General features: G+C 41.2%; 1 protein-coding gene across 1 annotated transcript in view; it reads right to left on the reverse strand.

The window, feature by feature from the left end:
* Positions 1-1,947: 1,947 nt before the first annotated feature.
* The window catches only part of P2RX7 (purinergic receptor P2X 7), a 45,329-nt gene continuing 25,656 nt past the window's right edge, over positions 1,948-21,620 (reverse strand). The window contains exons 8-13 of the mRNA XM_046640349.1: positions 18,825-18,961; positions 11,766-11,856; positions 10,374-10,439; positions 10,137-10,286; positions 8,238-8,339; positions 1,948-4,749 (exon numbers count right to left, since the gene is read on the reverse strand). Of these exons, the coding sequence (XP_046496305.1) occupies positions 4,252-4,749; positions 8,238-8,339; positions 10,137-10,286; positions 10,374-10,439; positions 11,766-11,856; positions 18,825-18,961 (1,044 nt within the window). The 3' untranslated portion in view covers positions 1,948-4,251. The remainder of the gene's footprint in view (positions 4,750-8,237; positions 8,340-10,136; positions 10,287-10,373; positions 10,440-11,765; positions 11,857-18,824; positions 18,962-21,620) is intronic.

Consider the following 21,620-nt stretch of genomic DNA (forward strand, 5'->3'; position numbering starts at 1 on the left):
TCGGCACATTCCTGCCCCTGACTCAAACCTCAACAAGTGGTCTCATCCCCACCAACTGGGGATGGGGAGATATTCTAAAATTCAAGGCACAGTGAGCTTTTCCTCTTTTTTTTTTTTTTCAACTTCCCAAGGAGAAGAGGAGAGAAAAGAGGATCAGTCCATTTTGCTGCGTATTTGGGGCAAATGTTTCATGGAGTAGGGAAAGACTGAAAAATTAAAACTATATCTACCACCTCTCCTAGTTCATTCTTCACACAGCGATCAGAATGATCTTCTAAAAATCAAATATAATCTCGCCAGGCTCCTACTTAAAACCCTTCAGGGGGCCGGCCCCATGGCCGAGTCGTTAAGTTCGTGCACTCCGCTTCCGTGGCCCAGAGTTTCTCTGGTTCGGATCCTGGGCGTGGACATGGCACTGCTCGTTAAGCTATACTGAGGCAGCGTCCCACATGCCACAACTAGAAGGACCCACAACTAAAATATACAACTATGTACTGGAGGAATTTGGGGAGAAAATGCAGGGGAAAAAAAAAGATTGGCAACAGTTGTTAGCTCAGGTGCCAATCTTAAAAAAAAAAAAAAAACCTTCAGTAGCTCTCTGTTGGTCTTTCTTAGGATAAAGACAAAACTCCTTGCCATTACCTATAAGGCTCTATGCAGTCCAGCCCCTGGCTCCCTGTCCAGTCTTCTCTCGTGTCTTACTTCCCCTTACTGTTTATGGAACAGTCATACAGGTCTCCTTTAAGTTCTGCAAACCTGCTATGCTTTTTCCGCCCCAGGGACTTTGTATGTGCTATTCTCTCTGCCTAGAATGCTGTTTCCTCCCCTATTCACCTAGTTATCCAGTACTTATCCTTCAGATTTCAGTTAACTGGCTGTTTCCTCAGGGAGGACTTTTCTGATCCTCCCAAATTCCCTTATTGTAGGCTCTCAGACCATCATTTACCTTCTTCATTATGATACTTATCACAAAGTGCAAGTTTACATTTGTTTGAATTATTTAATATCCGTCTCCTCACATCTCCATGACAGCAGCAACTTTATCTATCATTGGTCTCTTATGAATGCATTAAAAAAACCCTCCTGTTTTCCTATACTCTACTCACTTCTGATACACACACCACAATTCTCCAAGTCTCCAGACACCAACTGGGTGTCCTACAATTCAGTTATGACATTAACTACCTGGAGTTAGCCGCACAGATTAAAGGCTCAGTCCCACAAGATTGTCCCCTACTTCAAATGCCAGTCACAAGTCCCAGGTTGTCACCTGTACTTCTGAGCAACTGGCTATAAATTGGGGGTTCCCATAACCCCCTCCTCCGTTCAGTCATTTGCTGTAACAGTTCATAGAACTCAGGGAAACCCTTACTTGTATTTACCGGTTTATTATAAAGGATATTATAAAAGATACACATGAACAGCCAGATGAAGAGGTATATAGAGCAACGTCTAGATGGGTCCCAAACACAGAAGCTTCTGTCCCTGTGAAGTTGGGGTGCACCACCCTCACAGCATGTAGGTGTGTTCATCAATCCAGAAGCCCTCTAAATCTCATAGTTTAGAGATTTATATAGCTTCATCATGTCAGCACAATCCATGATTAACTCAGATTCCAACCCCTTCCCATTCTGGAGGATGAGGGAGTGGGGCCAAAAGTTTCAAGCTTCTTATCATCGGTTGATCTTTCTGGTGACCAGCCCCCATCCTGAAGTTATCCAGGAGCCACCAAGAATCGCCTCATTAGAACACAAGACATTCACATCACCCAGGAAATTCCAAGGGATTTAGGAGCTCTGTGTCAGGAACTGGGAGTGGAAACAAAATATATATTTTATTATATCATAGTGCCTCAATGAATATGTTGAATGAATGTATCAGTGAAGGAGCTAACTGTGATTTGAGGATCTTCTGAGGTAAGAAGTAAAAGGAGCACTTCAATAATCATGAATTACACATTATTTTTTATTATCATAGTAGTGAAGTTAAGATGTATACATTGCCAAGCTAGAATTAGAAGGGTTTAAAACATGGTTCCCTCTAAAGAGAGAAATGCAAGTCCATTACCAGTTCTACGTGAAATCAGCCAACGTTAAAAGAAAGCAGATGTCCGATACAGAGGGGAAGCGGTGAATACTGTGCAATTACCATAACAGAAGAATTGACTTAAGTACAAGAAAACACATCCTACAAAATGTGATTCTCCTTGGGATGCCTTTGGCAATGACATTATTTTATGCAGTAGACTAAAAATAAGAATACAAATATGATGCATGTTATTGTAGGAAGTGTCAGACATTTTGCACAGTTGACATAACACATCACTCTCTCACCCTCTCACCCTCAGCATCTGTGGGGAAGGTGAAGGAAAACAGTAGGTGGATCCAGTGATATTTGTCATCCCAGATTCTATCTGGGGCCTCCACGAGGTGATAGAAACACACTAGGAATAAGGCGCCAAAAAATAAAGATATAAAGGCTCAGGCCATCAGAATGGAAATCTGTAGCAATTACATAGAATTCTAGGAGTAAAAACTTTCATTTCCGAAGAAGTCACATATAATCCACTTTTCAAAAATATCTCTGGATGGTAGTAAAAATGAAAGTTGAATCTGGCCTAATTAACTTGTTTCCTGAGTTTAAAGCCAGATAAAATCCTGAGTCAAAAAAATATTTTTGTTCACACTATTTTGCATTAATACAGTAGAAAGCTGCTGGTTTTAAAAAGTATCAAAATGGTAAGTCTTAGCGTATGTATAAAAAAACTCATAGATCCTTCATCAGTCACAGTTTTGAATAGTGGTCTCTATTTATTCTTTGAAATAGCTGTTGTTTAGAAATAGATGACTAGTCAATTCTATTGCCAAAACTATCAAAAGGAAATTCTGCAGGAGGATCCTAACACCTAACACATCCATTTTCATATTCTTAGCAGTTGATGTATAGACATGGTAAAGGTTTGGGTGGGAGTTGCTTTTTAGGTAGCATCCAGACTGCATCCATTATAATTGGCTGCAAAGTACAGGATGTTAAAGGCATAAAGGTGGCTTTTTCCGGTTTTTAACAGCAGTAGTTACTTCCAGTCATAGAAACATGAGGCGGATTGGATTGTATTGAGTAACTTGGCAGTTAGATTGGATGGATTCCAGGGCTGGTCTGCTGAGTTACCTGATTCGGTCTGCAGCCCTCCTAGAACTGCCGAATAGAAACCTAAACCCTGAGGGGGTCCAGGGGTGGTCCAGGCTCCCTGAGAATCTTAGAACCAGGGAGGGTACGGGCTGAGTCTGTGTCCCCATGAGTCAGGGTTGCTCTCTGTCCCAGTTATTTGTTGCTGTGTAACAAACAACCCAAAACTTAGTGGCTTGCAACAATTTTGTTCTATGGGTTCACTGGGCAGCTCTCACTTGGGGTGTGTCATGCAGTTGCAGTTTTATGTTAGCAGGCTCTGGAATTATCTGAAGGCTTCTCTCCCATGTCTAGTGACTGGGCTTGGATGGCTTGAAAGCTGGGGGCTGGTCAGGGGTCTCACCTCTCCACGTGGCTGCTTGGGCTTCCTCGGGCAGGCACGTCTCAGGATAGTCAGACTTTTACCTGAGGGCTGACTTTCTTCACAGCAAGAGTGTCAAGGGACAGGAGGTGGAAGCTGCCAGCCTCTTAAAACCAAGACCCTGAAGCTGACAAAGTGTAACTTCCACTATTGGATAAAGCAGTTAGAGCTGCCCAGATGCAAGGGGAGGAGAGACACAACCCTCAGGTCCTGAGGGACAAGTGCCAAAGAATTTGTGGCCACTTTTAATCTTCCACATTCTCCAACTAGAACCCAAAGGTTTGTTCATAGCTGGACATTATCCTAGTATGACCTCATAATGAGCTGCTTTGCATTCATGTAGCTGTTCACGCATTAACGAGAAAGTTCATGTACACTGTCTCAATTTGTCCTCCCAATATCTCTGTGAGATAGTACGTTGGATAATAAGGTGACTGAGGTACAGAGGTTAAAGGCATAGGATCATACCACTTCCTAGGGACAGAATTAGGACATAAATTTGAATCTCTTGACTCTTAGTCCATGCTGAGGGACTCTGGTTTGTTTGTTTGTTTACCCAGGTCACTTCGCTCTCTGACACATATAGAGCTGTAGGAGAGGAAAGCACATTTCCCTTTGGCTGAAAATCTGGCCACAGATCTTTGCAGGTGAAGCTCAAGGTGCAAGCAAAGGTAATGTTAATATGCCTGGTCAGCCCCGTGCCATCAGTAAGGACTCTTGAAGCCACTGTACTGGCCTTCACTCTTGGGAAACTCTCTGCGGATCCTCCAGCGGCAGCAGCTGGGCAGGATAGCAAAATCAGCCAGGTCCTGGGAGCCAAAACGCCAGGTAGCATAGCACCTATAGGCACAGTGACGCAGCTGGCTGTTGGTGGAATCTGCATCCAGCACCAGCAAGGGCTCCTGGTAGAGCAGGAGGAACTGCAGGACACGTCTGGACAGGACGAGCTTCCTGAACAGCTCTGAGGTGGTGATGCAGGCACCCATCTTTTTCCGACAGCACAGCTCCTCCAGGCATCTGTGGCTCTCGGGAAGCTGGGACGGGAGGCAATTTCCACACTGGCACCAGTGCGGGCTGTCTTTATGTCTAGGAGTCACCTCTTCACTAAGCAGCTGGATGTCCTCTGGTTGTCCAGGAGTGACATGTGGGTCTTGGAGAGACAGGGGCAGCCTGGACAAGTCTGTGAAGTCCATCGAGGGCCTCTGAAAAAGTCAAGTTTCCAAACGAATCAGCAATGACAATCCGTAGAATTCTAGGTTCTTTAATTTTATTAATTTATAAGATTACATTTAATATATTATCACTAGTAGCTATCATTTATTAAGTGTATGTATCAGGACCGTACTAGTGTTTTACAAGCATTGCCTCATTTAAGCCTTCAAAGAACCTCATGAGATATGTGTCCTTATGTCCATTTTACACATTTAGAAAGTAAAATTCAGAGAAGTCAGCCCTCCATGCACATAACACCTCTTCAAAGAGACTTTCTTGCCCTGACCACCTGATTTAGGTAGTTCCCCTCCTCCCAGGTCATTCTCTTTGCCCATCATGAGATTCTATGTTCTTCATAGTATTTATCACCATCTGAAATGATCTTATTAATCGATATGTGTACTTGATGATTCTTCTTCTTCCACTGGAAAGCAGGTCCCTGTCTGCTTTGTTTATTCCTTATCCTCTTTACCTAGGACGGTGCCAAGCACATAGTAGGCAGTAAATATTTGTTGACTTAGCTTCACTCTCTCCTTTCCCACCAGTCTCCCTCTTCTGGCAAATCTGTTTGTTATCCTTCAAGAGAAGTTGCTGTAATTGCCATCACTTATGTCTATTCTTTGTGACAAATACCTTCATTCACCAAAGAAAGTGTGAGTCAAGTACATTAAAACTGAATAGTTCAGGGCCGGCCCCGTGGCCGAATGGTTGGGTTCACGTGCTCTGCTTCAGCAGCCTGGGTTTTCACCGGTTCAGATCCTGGGCATGGACATGGCACTGCTCATTAGGCCATGCTGAGGTGGCGTCCCACATGCCACAACTAAAAGGACCCACAACTAAAATATGCAACTATGTACTAGGGGGATTTAGGGAGAAAAAGCAGGAAAAAAAAACCCTGAATAGTTCTTGTATGTGAATGTTCACAACAGCACTATTTACAATAGCCAAAGGGTGAAAAGAACCCAAGTGTCTATCAATGGATGAATGGATAAAAAAATGTTATGTCCATACAGTAGAGTATTATTCAGCCACAAAATAGGAATGAAGTACTGACACATGCCACAACATGGATGAACCTTGAAGACATTATGCTAAGTGAAAGAAGCCAGACAAAAAAGGTCAAATATTGTATGATTCCATTTATACAAGAGGTCCAAAATAGGCAAATCCATGGAGACAGAAAGCAGATTAGTGGTTGCCAGGGGCTAGGTGGGAATGGGGAATGGGTGCTGAATAGGTACAGGGTTTCCATTTTGGGTAATGAAAAAGTTCTGGAACTAGATAGTGGTGATGGTTGCACAGCATTGTGGATGTACTAAATGTCACTGAATTGTACACTTTAAAATGGTTAAAATGATAAATTTTATGTTATATGTATTTTACCATACATGCACACATACACACACAAGAATTCACTCTCTACCTAAACTCAACAAGGACATTATAGTCATGTGTCGCTTAATGATGGGGATACATCCTGAGAAATGTGTTGTTAGGCAATTTTGTCATTGTCTGAACATCACAGAGTGTACTTACACAAACCTAGATGGTATAGCCTACTACACACCTGGGCTATATGGTACTAATCTTATGGGACCACTGTTGAATATGCAGTCCATTGTCGACAGAAATTCTGTTATGCGGCACATGACTGCAAGAATGGAAAAATTTTGGCCAGTCTCTCCAGAAGAGATGTAAAAATCTTAGATGTTAGTGAATCGAATCCAGAAATAAATACAAAGAATAATAATACATCACATTCAAATTGCTTTTATTGCAGGAATGCAAGGTTGGCTTAATATTTGAAAACCAATCTAATTCACTACATACCAGAAAAAAGAAAACTCATTATTTCAAAAGAAGCAGGAAAAAAAACCATTATTTAAGAATTCAATATCCATTCATGATAAAAATTCCTTGTAAACTAGGAACAGAAAGGAGTTTTCGTAATCCGTTAGAGCATTCTTGAAAAACCTACAGCAAACAGTATAATTAATAGTGAAATATAAAAAGCTTTCTTCCTGAGCTAGGAAGTGAGACAAAGATGCCTGCTATTACTGCTTCTACTCAGTATTGTACTGGAAGTCCTAGCAGATGTAAGTCTTAGCAGCTGTAGACACCTAGCTGTTTACACCTAGAACTGGAAGAGGCAGGGAAGAATCCTCTCCTAGAGCTTTCAGAGGGAGCACAGCCCTGCCCACACCTTGATTTCAGACTTCTAGACTCCAGAGCTGTGAGAGGATAAATTTCTGTTGTTTTAAGCTACTTAGTTTGTGGTGATTTCTTATGGCCACTGTAGAATACTAAAACAGTTTAGTGAAGATGTCCAGAAATCAGAACTGCTGGGGAGAGTGTGAATTAGACCACCCACTTTGGAGAACCGTTAGGTAGTATCTACTCAAGCTGAACATATGCCTGTCTTATGACTCAGCAGTTCCACTTTTAGGTGCCATATGTTTACCATGGCAGCATCGTTGGCATGAGCCCTGAACTAGAAACTACCCAAATGTCCGTCAACAATAGAATGGATAAATAAATTGCATGTTTATAAAATGAAAATTATTTAACAATGAGGATGAACTATTGCTATATGCAACGTTGTGAATGACTCTCTCAAAAATAATGAAAGAAGCCAGACACTCAACAGAGTATTACTAAGTATATACTTTAGGATTCTTTTTTTTTTTTTTGAAGATTGGCACCTGAGCTAACAACTGTTGCCAATCTTTTTTTTTTCCTGCTTTTTCTCCCCAAGTCCCCCGGTACATAGTTGTATATTTTAGTTGTGGGTCCTTTTAGTTGTGGCATGTGGGATGCTGCCTCAGCACAGCTTGATAAGTGGTGCCATGTCCGCACCCAGGATCCGAACCAGCAAAACCCTGGGCCGCCGAAGCGGAGCACATGAACTCAACCACTCGGCCACAGGCTGGCCCCAGGATTCAAATTTTATAAAATTCTGGAAGAGGTAAAACTAACCTTTGGATACAGGATAATGACAAATTTTAAGCAAGGGTAGTGATTGGGTGGAGGCATGAAAGGACTTCTGCTAGCTAATCTTCGCTTTTTTAATCTAGGTGCTGGTTACATGTGTTTGCTTTGTTAAAATTCATCAGTTGTGATTTGTACAAATTTCTAGAGGTATTTATATTTATATTTTATTTTTATTTTTTACTTTTATTTTTTTGGAGGAAAGTTAGCCCTGAGCTAACATTTGCCACCAATCCTCCTCTTTTTGCTGAGGAGGACTGGCCCTGAGCTAACATCCATGCCCATCTTCCTCTACTTTATATGTGGGACACCTGCCACAGCATGGCTTGACAAGTGGTGCATAGCTCTGCGCCCGGGATCCAAACTGGCGAACCCCAGGCCGCTGAAGCAGAACATGTGAACTTAACCTCTGTGCCACCAGGCCGGCCCCAGAGAGGTATTTATATTTAATAGTAAGCTTAAAAAAAAAAGACTAAATGTCTTAACTTACTGGGACTTTTTCACCCTTGACATCTTGTAGGCTTCTCCCAAGTAGCTGCTGGTCCACCATCCTAATGTGGGATTCATCCACAAAGGACACATATTTTAATGTCTAGGAAAATAAAGTTAAAGCTTACCCATTTTTGTATAGAATTATCAAGAATTGCATATCGGGACATATCTAAAGGCAGCTGTTACTCCCATTTACCAAATGACAAACTGTTAAACAAGCTAATCAAAACCTCTTGCTAATCAAGAATGAATGATTTTGAGTCTAAAGGTAAATCCGAAAGGAACCCTAAGCACTTTGTTGGTAGACTCAGAGTATCCACAGCTTACTGCCTAACAGTTTTAGGTCCCCCAGGAGCTATGTAAAATTCCTGTATTGTGTTTCCTCAATTTCAGTTATTCTAGATTGAACATCTCCAGAAAGTTATATTATTGCAACTTAAATTATTTACATTTTCATTAAATTTCATCCCATCTTGGGCCATGAAATGGTGATTATTTTTAGTTGCAAAGATGAACTTTTATTTTAAATTGTAAATACGTGTACGATGAACAATGAATTGTGCATTCAGCTGCTAGAAAAGGACAGTAATGTTCTTGTATGAGGAAAAGACAAAGAAGCCCTCTTTGTTGTTTTTAAGTACTAGAGATTTCTCTTTGATTGAGGGAAATCATGGAAACAAGTGCAGAGGACCTGCTTAGGAAAGTCCAAATTAATCGAATCAAAGCCATACAGATGAGCTAAAATTTCCTTTGACTACCCCCTCCTAGACTCCTTTCCAGAAGCAATCACTCGTATCACTTTTGTGTATATCCAATAGCTCTTCGTATACATATATTACCCCCCTTACACACATATATGTGTGTGCACGTGTGCATATAATACATGTAGAAAATGTATAGAATATAAAAATATAGAATATATGTGTATATATACACATATATAATATACATGTAGAAAATACATGGAATTAATTTATATGTGCAGTTGTTTTTTAACCTATAAATCATACCATATATATTGGTCTAGAGTTTTCTTTTTTTCCTCTTGACAAATATCTTGGATATCTGCTCCTCCAGTACCCATAACATAGTAGTTGGGAATATGGATTCTGAACCAGCCTGCCTAAATTGGAATTTCAGCTCTGCCACTTCCTAGCTGTATGATGACTTTGGGCAAATTATTTAACTTCCTTGTACCTCAATTTCCTCATCTATAGAATGAGATAATAGTAACACCTACCTATAATGCTGCTAATAATCACATAATCACATAAACCTATCAATAGGGTTGTTGTGAAAATTCAATGAGTTAATGTATACAAAGTGCTTCAAGTGCTATATAAACCTTTGCTATTATTATTATCTACCTCATTCTTTTAAACTGGCGGCTGGCATTCCTTACTCTGGGTTTATCATAGTTTATTTCACCATTCACCTAGTGGACATTTGGGTAGGTGCTCTTTCTTCACTCTTACAAACAGTGCTGTGATGGGCGTCTTGTACACATGTGCTACTTGAGTACCCATGTGGATGTTTCTCTAGGGAAGGTATGGAGAAGTGGAAATGCCAGGCTGTAAAGTATGCCCTGTTTAAATGTTATTAGATACTGCCAAATTGTTGTCTAAAGTCATTATACTATCTGGTTTTTGGCTGTATCAATTTAATAAGTCTGTCAAAATTGAACATAAAAATTTGTTTTCCCTATATCTTCCTCTCTATTCTTGTTGCTGTTCTTCCGTAAGGCCAAAGAATTCATCTGAGAGATGGTAGATTGGAGTCCAGAAACTTGTCTACCATGGGATTACACTTGTGGTTTTGGCCTTATTTTTGCACATTTCTCAGTGATCTAGCAGACTCTCTGGGTGTTTTGACGGCCTGTAGACACCTTGAGCCTTACCGGCTTTGGCTCCACAATGGACTCACACTTCTTCCTGTAGTAGTATTCATTGACTGAGCAGGGTTCGCAGTACTTGCAACAGGGATAAATACTGGATCGACAGAATTTACTCGAGTAAGTGTTGATGAGAAAGTCGATGAACAAGGTGGCCTGGGAAAAACCCAGACAAGTGCCATGTTAGTGGAACTTCTTTTTGCCAAATTGTTTTCATCAAGCGTGGGAAAGAGAATCCCTTACCAAACCAAAGTAGGAGAGAGTTGAGCCGACGAACACGATCAGCTGGATAATGTCAAATTTTCCTCCCTAAAAACAGAATGGGAAAGGTTACTCAGCTGAAAGTCAGAGCAATGCTCTTTTGCTCTAACATGTAATTGTTGGTTCAGGCAGAGGAGGGAGCCCAGTGCCATGACTTTGATAGATGCATGTAAGGTGTTCACACAGCAACAGAGACTGTGGAGACTGGAAATATGACTCCCACTCATCCTGTTTGTGCCTTGGATGTGCTTGAAAACATGAGTGTTTTAAACAAAGAAGCACTGGAACACACACATTCGGAGGAGAACCGTTGAAGGTTTGTTGTTATTCCATTCAAGGTGAGGGTTTCAGACAAGCTTTCCCTAAAGTGGTTTGAGATTACTTTGGAAGCAGAGGGCTGGAATGTCTGCACAAATTCTTCCCGTAGGTGTCCTTGTGGTTTTTATTCTCAATGGTCTTTCTATCCTTGCAGCTTATCTCATTGACTCTTGTGCTGCTTATCACCATGTTACATAAGTAATACCTGTTGGACAAGGTGTTGTGGGCGTCTATTGATTTTTGCATGCCCAGCATCCCCTCCTTCTTTCTTCTGGAGACAGCACCCAAGTTTTCCTTTGGAGCACCATCTCTATCCATATTCAGTCTATGTAGTTTGAGGGTGAGGGGCTGGTCCAGGGCTGGTCCAAGACCAGCCATTGGGAGTATGGCATGACCTTGATCACAGTGATTAGTTCAGCACTGGGCATGTGGCCCATATTGGGCCAATCAAAGCTAATGGCATCTGCCTGAGGCCTTTGCTGAAACTTCCAGCAGAGATGTTCTCTTTTCACTGAGGTTGCTAAACTGGTGAGATATAAGGAGCTACCTGACACCACCATGTAGAGATGGCCAACTGAGAATGAAACCAAAACAGAGGAGAACAGATGGAAAAGATGGAGGGAGGCAGATTCCTGGTGATGTTGTTTGAACATCTGGATCCAGTCATGCCTGAAGCCTGAAAATTGCCCCTGGGTTTTTCAGCTATATGAATTAAAAAAGAAAAGACTTTTCTTCTTAAGCCAATTTAAGTTGGATTCTGTTACTTATAAACTATTTTTCAGAGGGATTTCGTCATCCTTTTTTTCCCCAAACATCAGAGTATTTTTAAAGTTGAGTATTGGATTTTTTTCCCAGTCCCATTCTTGTACTCCTCAGATGACTTATTCATGGACAGAACCCCCAAGGACATTTCTTCTCCCTCTCTTATCCTACATACAAGATGCACAATGCCAGCTAACGACTGTGACCAAAACACTCACCCCTTGAGGCGCTACAGCAGTAATTAGGACACAGTCAGAGGAGTAGAGGTGCCAGTGGCTGGGAGAAGAGACTTACGGTGCCAAAAACCAGGATGTCAAAACGGATCCCAAAGACTTTTATCAGAGTCCGTTTTTCAACATTGTTTTCCTTATAGTACTTGGCATATCTGTAGGAGGAAAAGGATCCGTATTTATAAAGATCTATCTGAAAGTGCTGTTACTTTATGAAAAGAGAGACCAAAACAGCAGCCGATCTAGTCTTCATTGTCCGTCTTCTAATTCTGCTGTGGTTCGCAGAGGCAAGAACACAATCCAAACCCATGAATTACTCTCTCTGCCCACCTGGAACTGAAGCACCACTTTCCCACGTCATCTCCTCTACTGCCACCAACACCGAGCGATGGAAAATCTGCTTTTCATTTAAGATTGAAATGAACAATTTTTAACCAATACAGGATTAACGACAAGCAGAGACATTTTTAAAAATAGCTTCAAGCAATCCGATTATTCCTTAAGAGGGAAAAATAGATTTGGCTTCTAGGACAAATGGAGGGGAGGTGAATCTTAGATTCCAATTATTGGATTGGGGACAGATACACCTCAGCAATCTGTTCTCATTGTATTTTCTTAGATTCTGTATTTGTCTATTTGGCATCTGTTATCACAGGACCAAACTAACAGCCAAAGTTGTTTGCAGCCCCCCTGTGATCCAGCTTTTGTCAGTGTGTAAAAATCATGTTACAAACCATCCAACCGATCCTGAGTCCATATCCCCAGCCACCTCCTTTATCTAACTGTCACACACCCAGCCAATATTTCCCCTGAGCTGAATCACGCAGGGCCCAGTGCCAAACAGGCAGAGACCACCCTATAGCCCAGAGCCTGCCGACATTGCTCAAACTGACCAGTCCTAAGCTGTTTCCCCTGTCCTGCCTTGCCTGTCCCACAAAAAAACACAATAAAGGTTCTGAGCCATGCTTTTCTCTCTATCCTTCTACCTCCTGACCAAACCTAGTGCTTCTGCCTGTGGCCCTGTGTGGCGTGGCCTACCCCCTCCTCTTAGGAATGTAAGTAATAAAATATTTTCAATGGCATTGACCTCTTCATGTTGTTGCTCAGTCACCTTTATAAATTAAGACTCAGGCACAAATCATAATCAGCCCAAATATGCGACTTTCACCAGGGCTGCAGTCAGGAAGGTGGTATGTTTTGTTTTTTATGAATAATTAGGAAGGTTTAAATCACATGTCTCAAGAAACTTTTAAATCTGTCCCTCCCTCTTACCGCCTTTTGGTGGTTGTTTTTAGGTAAGGGTATATATTTTCTTTCTGAGTTATTAATTCACAGTCTATTTATAGGTGTGAGGAAAGAAGAAAACAGAAGACAGACGCTCTGCCAGAATATACTATGGAACATCTGAAACTCTTTTTTAACTCTGAAAATCTGACGTTAGGATTGGTTAGATATTCTCAGGTGCTTCGATGCCTGTTTTTGGCCAGAGGGGTTTTGATTTCTTTGCAACTGATTGTTCTCATTTCATGACAGTTCCTTCTTCTGCTGCTCTATTGAATGATTTTTTTTTTTTTTTTTTTGAGGAAGATTAGTCCTGAGCTGACTGCTGCCAATCCTCCTCTTCTTGCTGAGGAAGACTGGCCCTGAGCTAACATCCGTGCCCATCTTCCTCTACTCTTTTTTTATATGTGGGACGCCTACCACAGCATGGCTTGCCAAGCGGTGCCATGTCTGAACTGGTGAACCCTGGGGCCACCGAAGCAGATTTGTGAACTTAACTGCTGTGCCACCGGGCCGTCCCGGATTTCCTTCTTAATACCCAAAGCAAGCATGCATCCCCACTCCATGCCCTGGGGCTGACGTTCTCTATGAAGCTGGTTTGCCTGGGAAGGTTAACATAGAGTAAATACTTGAGTTCCTGCTTTCAGGGTCTTGGTACAGTGGTTCTCAAAATGAGGGCAAGAATCACTTGGGAAGCTGCTCAAAAGGCAGTTTCTGGGCCTCAGCCCCAAAGGGTAGTTTTAGAAGCTCTGAAATGTTTCTAGGAATCTGTATCTCCAGGAAAGGTACTAGGTGTTTTTCTGCAGGTGGACAGTGGGCCACACTCTGAGAAACACCAGGCCCTGGACAAGGATGTTTTTGTACACTGTGATGGGTTGAATAGTGGCCCCTAAAAGATCCATCCAAGTGCCTAACCCCAGTACCTGTGAATGTGGCCTTATTTGCAAATAGAGTCTTTGCAGATGTAATTAAGGGTCTCGAGACAAGATCATTGTGGATTTAGGGTGGGCCTAAAAAAATCCAATGACTGGGGACCTTATAGAGAAAGGAGAGGGAGAGTTGAAAGAGAAACACAGAGGAGGAGGCCATATAAAGATGGAGGCAGATATTGCAGTGTTGTAGCCACAAGTTAAGGAATGCCTAGAGCCACCAGAAGCTGGAAGAGGCAGGGAAGAATCCTCCCCTAGAGCCTTTGGAGGGAGCATGTCCCTGTTGACACCTTGGTTTGGGGCTTCTGGCCTCCAGAACTGTGAGAGAATAAATTTTTATTGTTTTAATCCACCAAATTTGTGGTAATTTGTTTTCGCAGCCTCAGGAAATGAATACACACATATACCCGTTCTGAACAAGATAAGTGCATCGGGCATTCTGTGTGGGTCTGCCCTCCTTTACACGTGCTGTAAATAAACTGAATCGTATGTTCACTGAATAAGGACCTTTTGCCATGGATCTTTCGGTAAAGGATGAAATTTTGTAATGTGATCAACTTCTTCAATTCCTATGTTTTAGAAAGTTATATTTTCTCATATAGCTATTATAACCTGTAATTTCCTTCTCTTTTGTGCAGCTATTTGAAAATAACTTGTCCAGTTACCCATCAGATTTCGACAATTTATTTTTGGCCAAAGATTTCTTAGGGTGCTCATTACAGACAACAAATGATCTAACACTTTGTTCTAAAAGAATATTAACATCATAACCACCTCAGTTCTTCAGAAAGCTCAGATCTCTCCAAGAGCCAATGTTCTTAGGCTTAGCTGAACAACTCGAAGGGCGTTTTGCTAATGTCTGGTTGGTACATTGCCCTGCATGCTTCTGCTGCTGGCTAAAAAAACAACCTGCAAGGGCAGTCAGGGGACCACTGATCTGGTCCTCTCTTCTTGCTAATGGCCATGAACTTATTCAGCAGAGCAGCAGGGGACGATCTAAAAGTTCCCTAAACTAGGAGTTGGTTTCAGGGCCCTGGATGAAACTCCAGTGATACAAGAGGCAAAAAGCCTCTTGTGTTTTGATCTCAGCCAGCTTTTTGTCAAGGATTTCAAACTCAAATGCCTACAGGGGCCAGGCAGATAGCAGAAATGAGTGATTTGAGCCAGGTATAAGACAGTAAGGAGTGGTGAGGACAGTGGCAAACCAAAAAACACATAACTTTTCTTTTTTCTTTTTGCTGAGAAAGATTCGCCCTGAGCTAACATCTGTTGCCAGTCTTCTTCTTTTTTTCTTTTATGTGAGCCACCCCCACAGCATGGCCACTAACAGATCAGTGGTGTAGGTCCACACCCAGGAACCAAACCTAGGCCACCGAAGCGGAGAATGCTCAACTTAACCACTAAGCCACTGGGGTTGGCCTGACATGTAACTTTTCTAAAGGGAACCACTGATGTTCAGCTCTAGCCGAGTGCTGCCATGTGAGATATGAACCCAGAGTTGTCACATGGCTTAATTTTTTTTCAAATAGTTTAACTTTTCAAGAAAAATAGAAGTCCAGATTTTTATGTAGAATGTCTCAACTTTCAAAACATTGTGTAGGCCCAAAACAAAAATAAAAATATAGTTGAACGCTGCTTGCCAGTTTATGATGCTGCTTTAAATAAAATATAAATAGACCCAATTGCTTGAGCAGACCCCTCCAGAAGTCAGTAAGAATGCTAGCAGCAGGGTTAGGAAGCAGTCGATATATGTGTGTGCATACGTGCACTTTTACATGCATTCATATGCACAGATTAAGTAGACACATCATTTTATTCTGAATCAGCATGATGTGGGAACTCATCAGAAATGCAAATTCTCAGGCTCTACCTGGACCTACTGAATCAGACACTCTAGGGACTAGCCCAGCTACTTGTTTCTTCACAAGCCCTCCAGGTGATTCTGATGCACACTCAAGTTTGAGAACTGCTGATCTAGAACCTCGATACTCAAAGTATCTGCATCACTCATTTCTGTTACTACCTGGTTGTAGAGACGAAATGTAGTCAGGTGAAGCATCTAAGAAGAAAGTACATTTGGGATGCTAGATGATGTAGTATAGACCACGCTTCTCAAACTTTAATGTGCACATGAATCTCCTAGGCATCTTAAAATGTGGGTTTTGATTCAGTAAATCTCCAGTGGGGCCTGAGATTCTGCATTATAACAGGCTCCCAGGTGAGGCCCATGGTGCTGGTAGTATTTTATTACATAAATATATCACAATTTATTTCTCCAATCATCTGTTGTTGGGCATTTGGATTTTTTCAGGATTTGGGCTCTGTGAACATTCATATACAAATCTTTGTGTGGACATTTTTTTCTTTCTTTACCGAAGAGTGGGATTTCTGGACTATAGGGTAGATATATGTTTAACTTTATAAGAAACTTCCCAACAGTTCTCTAATGCAGTTGTACCATTTTACACTTCCACCAGAAATCAGGAGAGTTCTAGTTGCTGCTCCTCTCTGCCAACATTTGGAATTGCCAGTATTTTTTAATTTTAGCCTTTCTGGTAGATAAATAGTTATATCTCATTGTGGCTTAAATTTGCATTTCCCAGATGACTAATGATGTTGACTTGTCGGAGTTTTTTATTTACTTATATTTTTGTCTTATATGTTATACTTGTAATATATTCATGTCCTACTAGGATATAGCTAAGTAGTAACTTTGTCTATCCTGTTTACCAATGTATAGCCAATTGGCACAACAATATTTTTTCTTCATTATATATTTGATGAATGAATGAATGAGGGATGCCAATATCAGTTTCCTACTGGCTTCATAGACAAATTGTATAACCATTATTCTAGGGATATCCCTGGCAACTCTTTCTGAAAGGGAAACAGCATATGCCTACTTTGTATCTGGAACCAGGGCGCAGAATGCCCGTAACCACAGTCACAGAAACCTGCCTGGCTCCCACAGGCAACGATAGGTCATGGAGACTGTGTGGTAAGCCTCAAACTGAAGGGCCAGGTTAATGTTGGGACAGAGTTGTAGGAAAAGGCAGAAAAAACGATCCAGACGTAGGAGGTAATGTGGAAACTAGATCAGGATGGCACAGGACCACCAGCAGGCAACAAGAGCAGAGGAGTAAACCGTGCAGAGGTCAAAACAAGAGTAGATCAACAGCACAAAACCAGCCCCAGCCAGCTTAAGAATGGAAATGAACCAAGATTCTAGTAAGTTTGTAGGGTTGAAGTCCAGAAGCCAAAAGCATACACGACGCACTACAAAGAACTTTAAAAGACAAGACTGCAGTGTGGCCCAAGGGATCAAGAGTCTGTAAGCTGTTCTTACTAAACGGACTTCCAATCAAAATGGCAGCCTAAGCCAGTACAGGAAGCCCCACCACCTCCACTACCACCCCCAACTGCATACGTCTAGAAATCTAAGATAAAAATTTTTTTTAAGTCGTATCAATATATTAGTGAGCTCAGAACAGGGAAGAGCGTATTCTAGGTGCTAGAGATGAGTGGTGAGTGGGGACTGAAGCCATGTGACCCCTAGGAGTACTCAAGCCAGATCTGTATCTGAGGAGTTGGAGTCTTACACTTCTAGGGAAGGGAGCTGAGGCTGCAGAAGCCCTTTATCGCGAGTGAGCTGGGGTGGGATAGTTTTAGCAGAATGAAATAATCCAGCACCCAGAAATTAAACCAAAAACTGGTTCATAATGGATAGATGTCATACATTCCCAGCAGGCTACAAAATTACATAATCATCCCAGAGGAATATCTCCATATCCCATGGCACACACAGAGCTTTGCACAAGATCATTCCTGATGAAGCCCACCAACAAAGCCCCACAAGGAGAAATTCCATCCAAGTTACTGCAGATAACAGGTCAGTGTGAAAGGAGTTATACTTCTACTGTATAACTTGTACATATATGGACAAAAGAAGTAGGATCCATATGGTAAGAATGGAATTCATTCAAACAACTATAGATGGCCTTGAAAAAGAACTGAATATAAATCCAAGAAATGAAAAATAGAGCCATAGAAATTTCCTTTTAAACCTGAAAGCATATGGTAAAAAGATCATAACCTTTGATCCAATAATTCTGCTTCTACAAATTTATCATAAGGAAATAATTCCAACAAAGATTTATGTACAGAGATGTACGCTGCAGAGTTATTTATAGTAGAAAAACTGGAAACACCCCAAATGTCCAAGAATGGAGGGATGGGTGAGAAAATCATGAGATGGAGGGGAAAGGGTGTGAGTGTTGGGCACAGAGGGACCTAGGTTAGGAGTATGGAGCTTCTTGGGCAAATCATGTCACCTTTCTCAGCTCTCCCCTGGAACACTAGTATCTTCCTTCCAGGGTCATTGTGAGGTGTAGAGGCGATGACTAGAATGCCTGGTTTATAGAAGTCCCTCCCTAATCTGTAACTATTGTTAGCATTACACTCACACAAGGGGATCATTAATGTGACGGTCACAAAGAATTCTGAGTGACCAGGGCATGAAAAAAACCTCACAGAATACCAAATTGTAAGTGTGATATGGTCTCATGTAAACCTCAGGAAAGAATTGGTTAGGCAAAGGAAAATTCACCACAGGGTTATCCCGATTATCTCAGGGTAGAGGAATTATGGGTGATTTTTATCCTCTTTTCTGTGTTTTTCTGTTTCCCATTTCGTTTTTGTTTTACAAAGAGTGTGCGTCTCATTAATAAGTAAAAAGAAAAAGAAATGCTTACAAAAATCCAGTCACTGCCTAGTTCTTAGAGAAAGTCTTTTACACTCATCTTGTTGCCTTGGGAACCAAAACTAGTCTTACTGGCTGCTGGAGATGCAATTCAGCCAGGTGGGAAGGTACCTGGGGAGCCAATGGTGGCCAGTCTGACCTGGGGCACTGTTACCTGAAGTTGTAGCCAGGGTACGAGGACTCACTGGCTGTCTTGTCGTCAAGGCGACGGAAACTGTATTTTGGACGGCAACGATGGAACCACCTGTCCAGATTACAGTCCCAGTAGATCTCAATGCCCATGATTCCTCCCTGGGGAAGACAATGAGAGACAATCTCTAAGTCCTGCTGGACGTGGGTTACACAGCCACCAGACATCTCCCTGCATAGTGATGATCACTGAAGGAAAGGTTTCCTTTTTAGGGGAAAAATGCCTATTAAAGGTTTCAGAACCATAAGCACAGTGCTATCTAACTCACATATATCTAATATCTAATGTGGCAGCTGCAAACGCATCTTCCTGCTCCTCCTCCCATGTGGGACACACCGCCATTAGACTTCCTAAAATATAATTTTCTACAAACCGTTACCATAATCAAACACCATAAATACTCCCCTCATTAAAGATTAAGTTGAAACTTGTTAGACTGGAATTCAGGGTGCTCCATCACATATCTTCTCTCCATCACGTATCTCCCAATATTACCCTAGAGAAAGCTCTTATTCCAAACTCTCTACACTTTTTCCTAAACACATTTGGCACTTGGCATTTCTTTTTTTTTTTTAAACAGCTTTATCGGGATATAGTTCACCTACAATTCACTCACTTGAAGTGTACGATTCAACAGTGTTTAGTATATTCACGTATACATGCAACTGTCACTACAATCAATTTTACATCATTTTCATTACCTCCAAAAGAAAATCTGTAATCTTTAGTTATCACCCCCTTATCCCCTCTCAGCCCTAAGTAACCACTAATCTGCTTTTTGTCTCTGTAGAGTTACTTTCATATGAGTGAAATCATATAATAATGTGATCTTTTGTGTCTGGCTTCTTTCGCTTAGCATAGTGTTTTTAAAGTTCATCCCCATAGCATGTATCAGTACTTCAGTCCTTTTTGTAGTGGAAGAATATTCCACTGTATGGATATACTGCATGTTGTTCATCCATTCATTATTTGATGGGCATTTGGGTTGTTTCCACCTTTGGGCTATTATGAATAATGCTGCTATGAACATTTATGTGCAAGTTTTTGTGTGAACATATGTTGTCATTTCTCTTGGGAATATACTTAGCAGTGGAATTGCTGGGTACTTTGAACTTTTAAATCTTGGCCCTTGACCTTTCTTCCAGTAAAATGTTCCTCCCATCCACCTCTCTAGCTAAATTTTCCTCATCCTTCAAGACCGAGTTTACATCCTTCCTCATCCACTCAGCCAGTCCTATCCTCCTCAATTCAAGGTGACCTTTCTCTCTTCTAAACTTCTAAGGAATCTCTTAATCTCTTACCTGTACTTGGTACTTCTTTCTTTTTACCAACATTCTTTGAGCATTGACTATCATATTTCATTGAATCTTAGACACCATTGCTTATAAGACATATATATTTTTTTATGTTCCTCTAAGAAAAAATGCTGTCAAACTGTGAGACGCTATCAATTGAAAGCATTTCCTGATTTCAAAACTATTAGAATGTGGAAAAAAATATATATCTTTGAATCAATGAAATATGGCATTTTAAGACAGTATGCTAGATGCAGGGGATACAGAGAGGAATAACAAGCAGGCTCTGACTTGGATAAAGAGGAAATAATACAGAATAATCACAACTGTTATTTATTGTCAGGCATTAAACCAAGCACTCTACATACTATAGTGAATATCTAATGTTTTTGTCACTCAGTATCCAATTCTCCTTCTTCTGGTAAAAGCACCTGGAATTTTTTGGAGGAAACACCCCTCCCCACTCTCTGTGGTTTGAATGGGACTGTCTCCTCTCTCAGGTCCAGGAGTGTGCACATGAATCAGGATAGTGAATCAATCTGGACCTGGTGATTGGTTCAGGGATAGGTCTATGGCCCAAGGTAGACCAATCAGAGCCCTCCCTGCAACTTCTGCCAACTATAGAGTGTGAAAGTCCAGAGCAGCATTGTCCAATATAATTTTCTGCAATGATGGAAATACTTTATATTCATGCTGCACAATATAAGAGCCACTGGCTACATGTGGCTCATGAACACTTGAAATGTGGCTGGTATGACCAAATAAATAAATTTTTAATTTCATTTGATTTTAATTAATTTAACTTTAAATAGCTGCCTGTGACTAGTGGCTACCATATTGGACAGCACAGTTCTAGAGCTTTGATGGCTTTGCCTCAATGTGTGGAGCATCTGCCGAGAATGACATAATCCTTGAAGAAACAACCAAGAGTCAGATTCCTGAAGACATCATTTGAATTCCTGGATGCAGCTATGCCTAAAGCTATCATACCCTTCATTCAGACAACAAATATTTGTTGAGTGTCCATTATGTGTTGAGTGTTACACAAAAATTAACCAAAAAAAGCCAAAGATCCCTGCCTCATGGAATTTACATTCTAGTCAGGGATGACAGACAACAAACAAATAAATGGATATATATTTTAAATGGATATTTAAAATATATAGTGTGTCAGATAATGCTAGGTGTCAAGGATAAAAATAAACCTGGGAATGGCCATAGGACATGATGGGATAGGGGTGGAAATTGTCATTTTAAATTTAGCGGTAAAGGAAAGCTCCACTGAGCTTGTATGGAGCAAACGTTGGAAGTAGGCAAGGGAGAGAGCTAATGCTTTGTCTGGGGCACGACTGTTCCAGGCAGAGGGAACAGCAGGAGAAAACACTCGAGCTAAAAAGATGCTTTGGGTGTATTAGAAGGTCTGTCCCCCCTGGTCGTTTTATAAAAGCTAATATGTTTCCTTTGT

This window comes from Equus quagga, chromosome 15 (genome assembly GCF_021613505.1).
Source record: "Equus quagga isolate Etosha38 chromosome 15, UCLA_HA_Equagga_1.0, whole genome shotgun sequence".
Classification (NCBI taxonomy): Eukaryota; Metazoa; Chordata; class Mammalia; order Perissodactyla; family Equidae; genus Equus; species Equus quagga.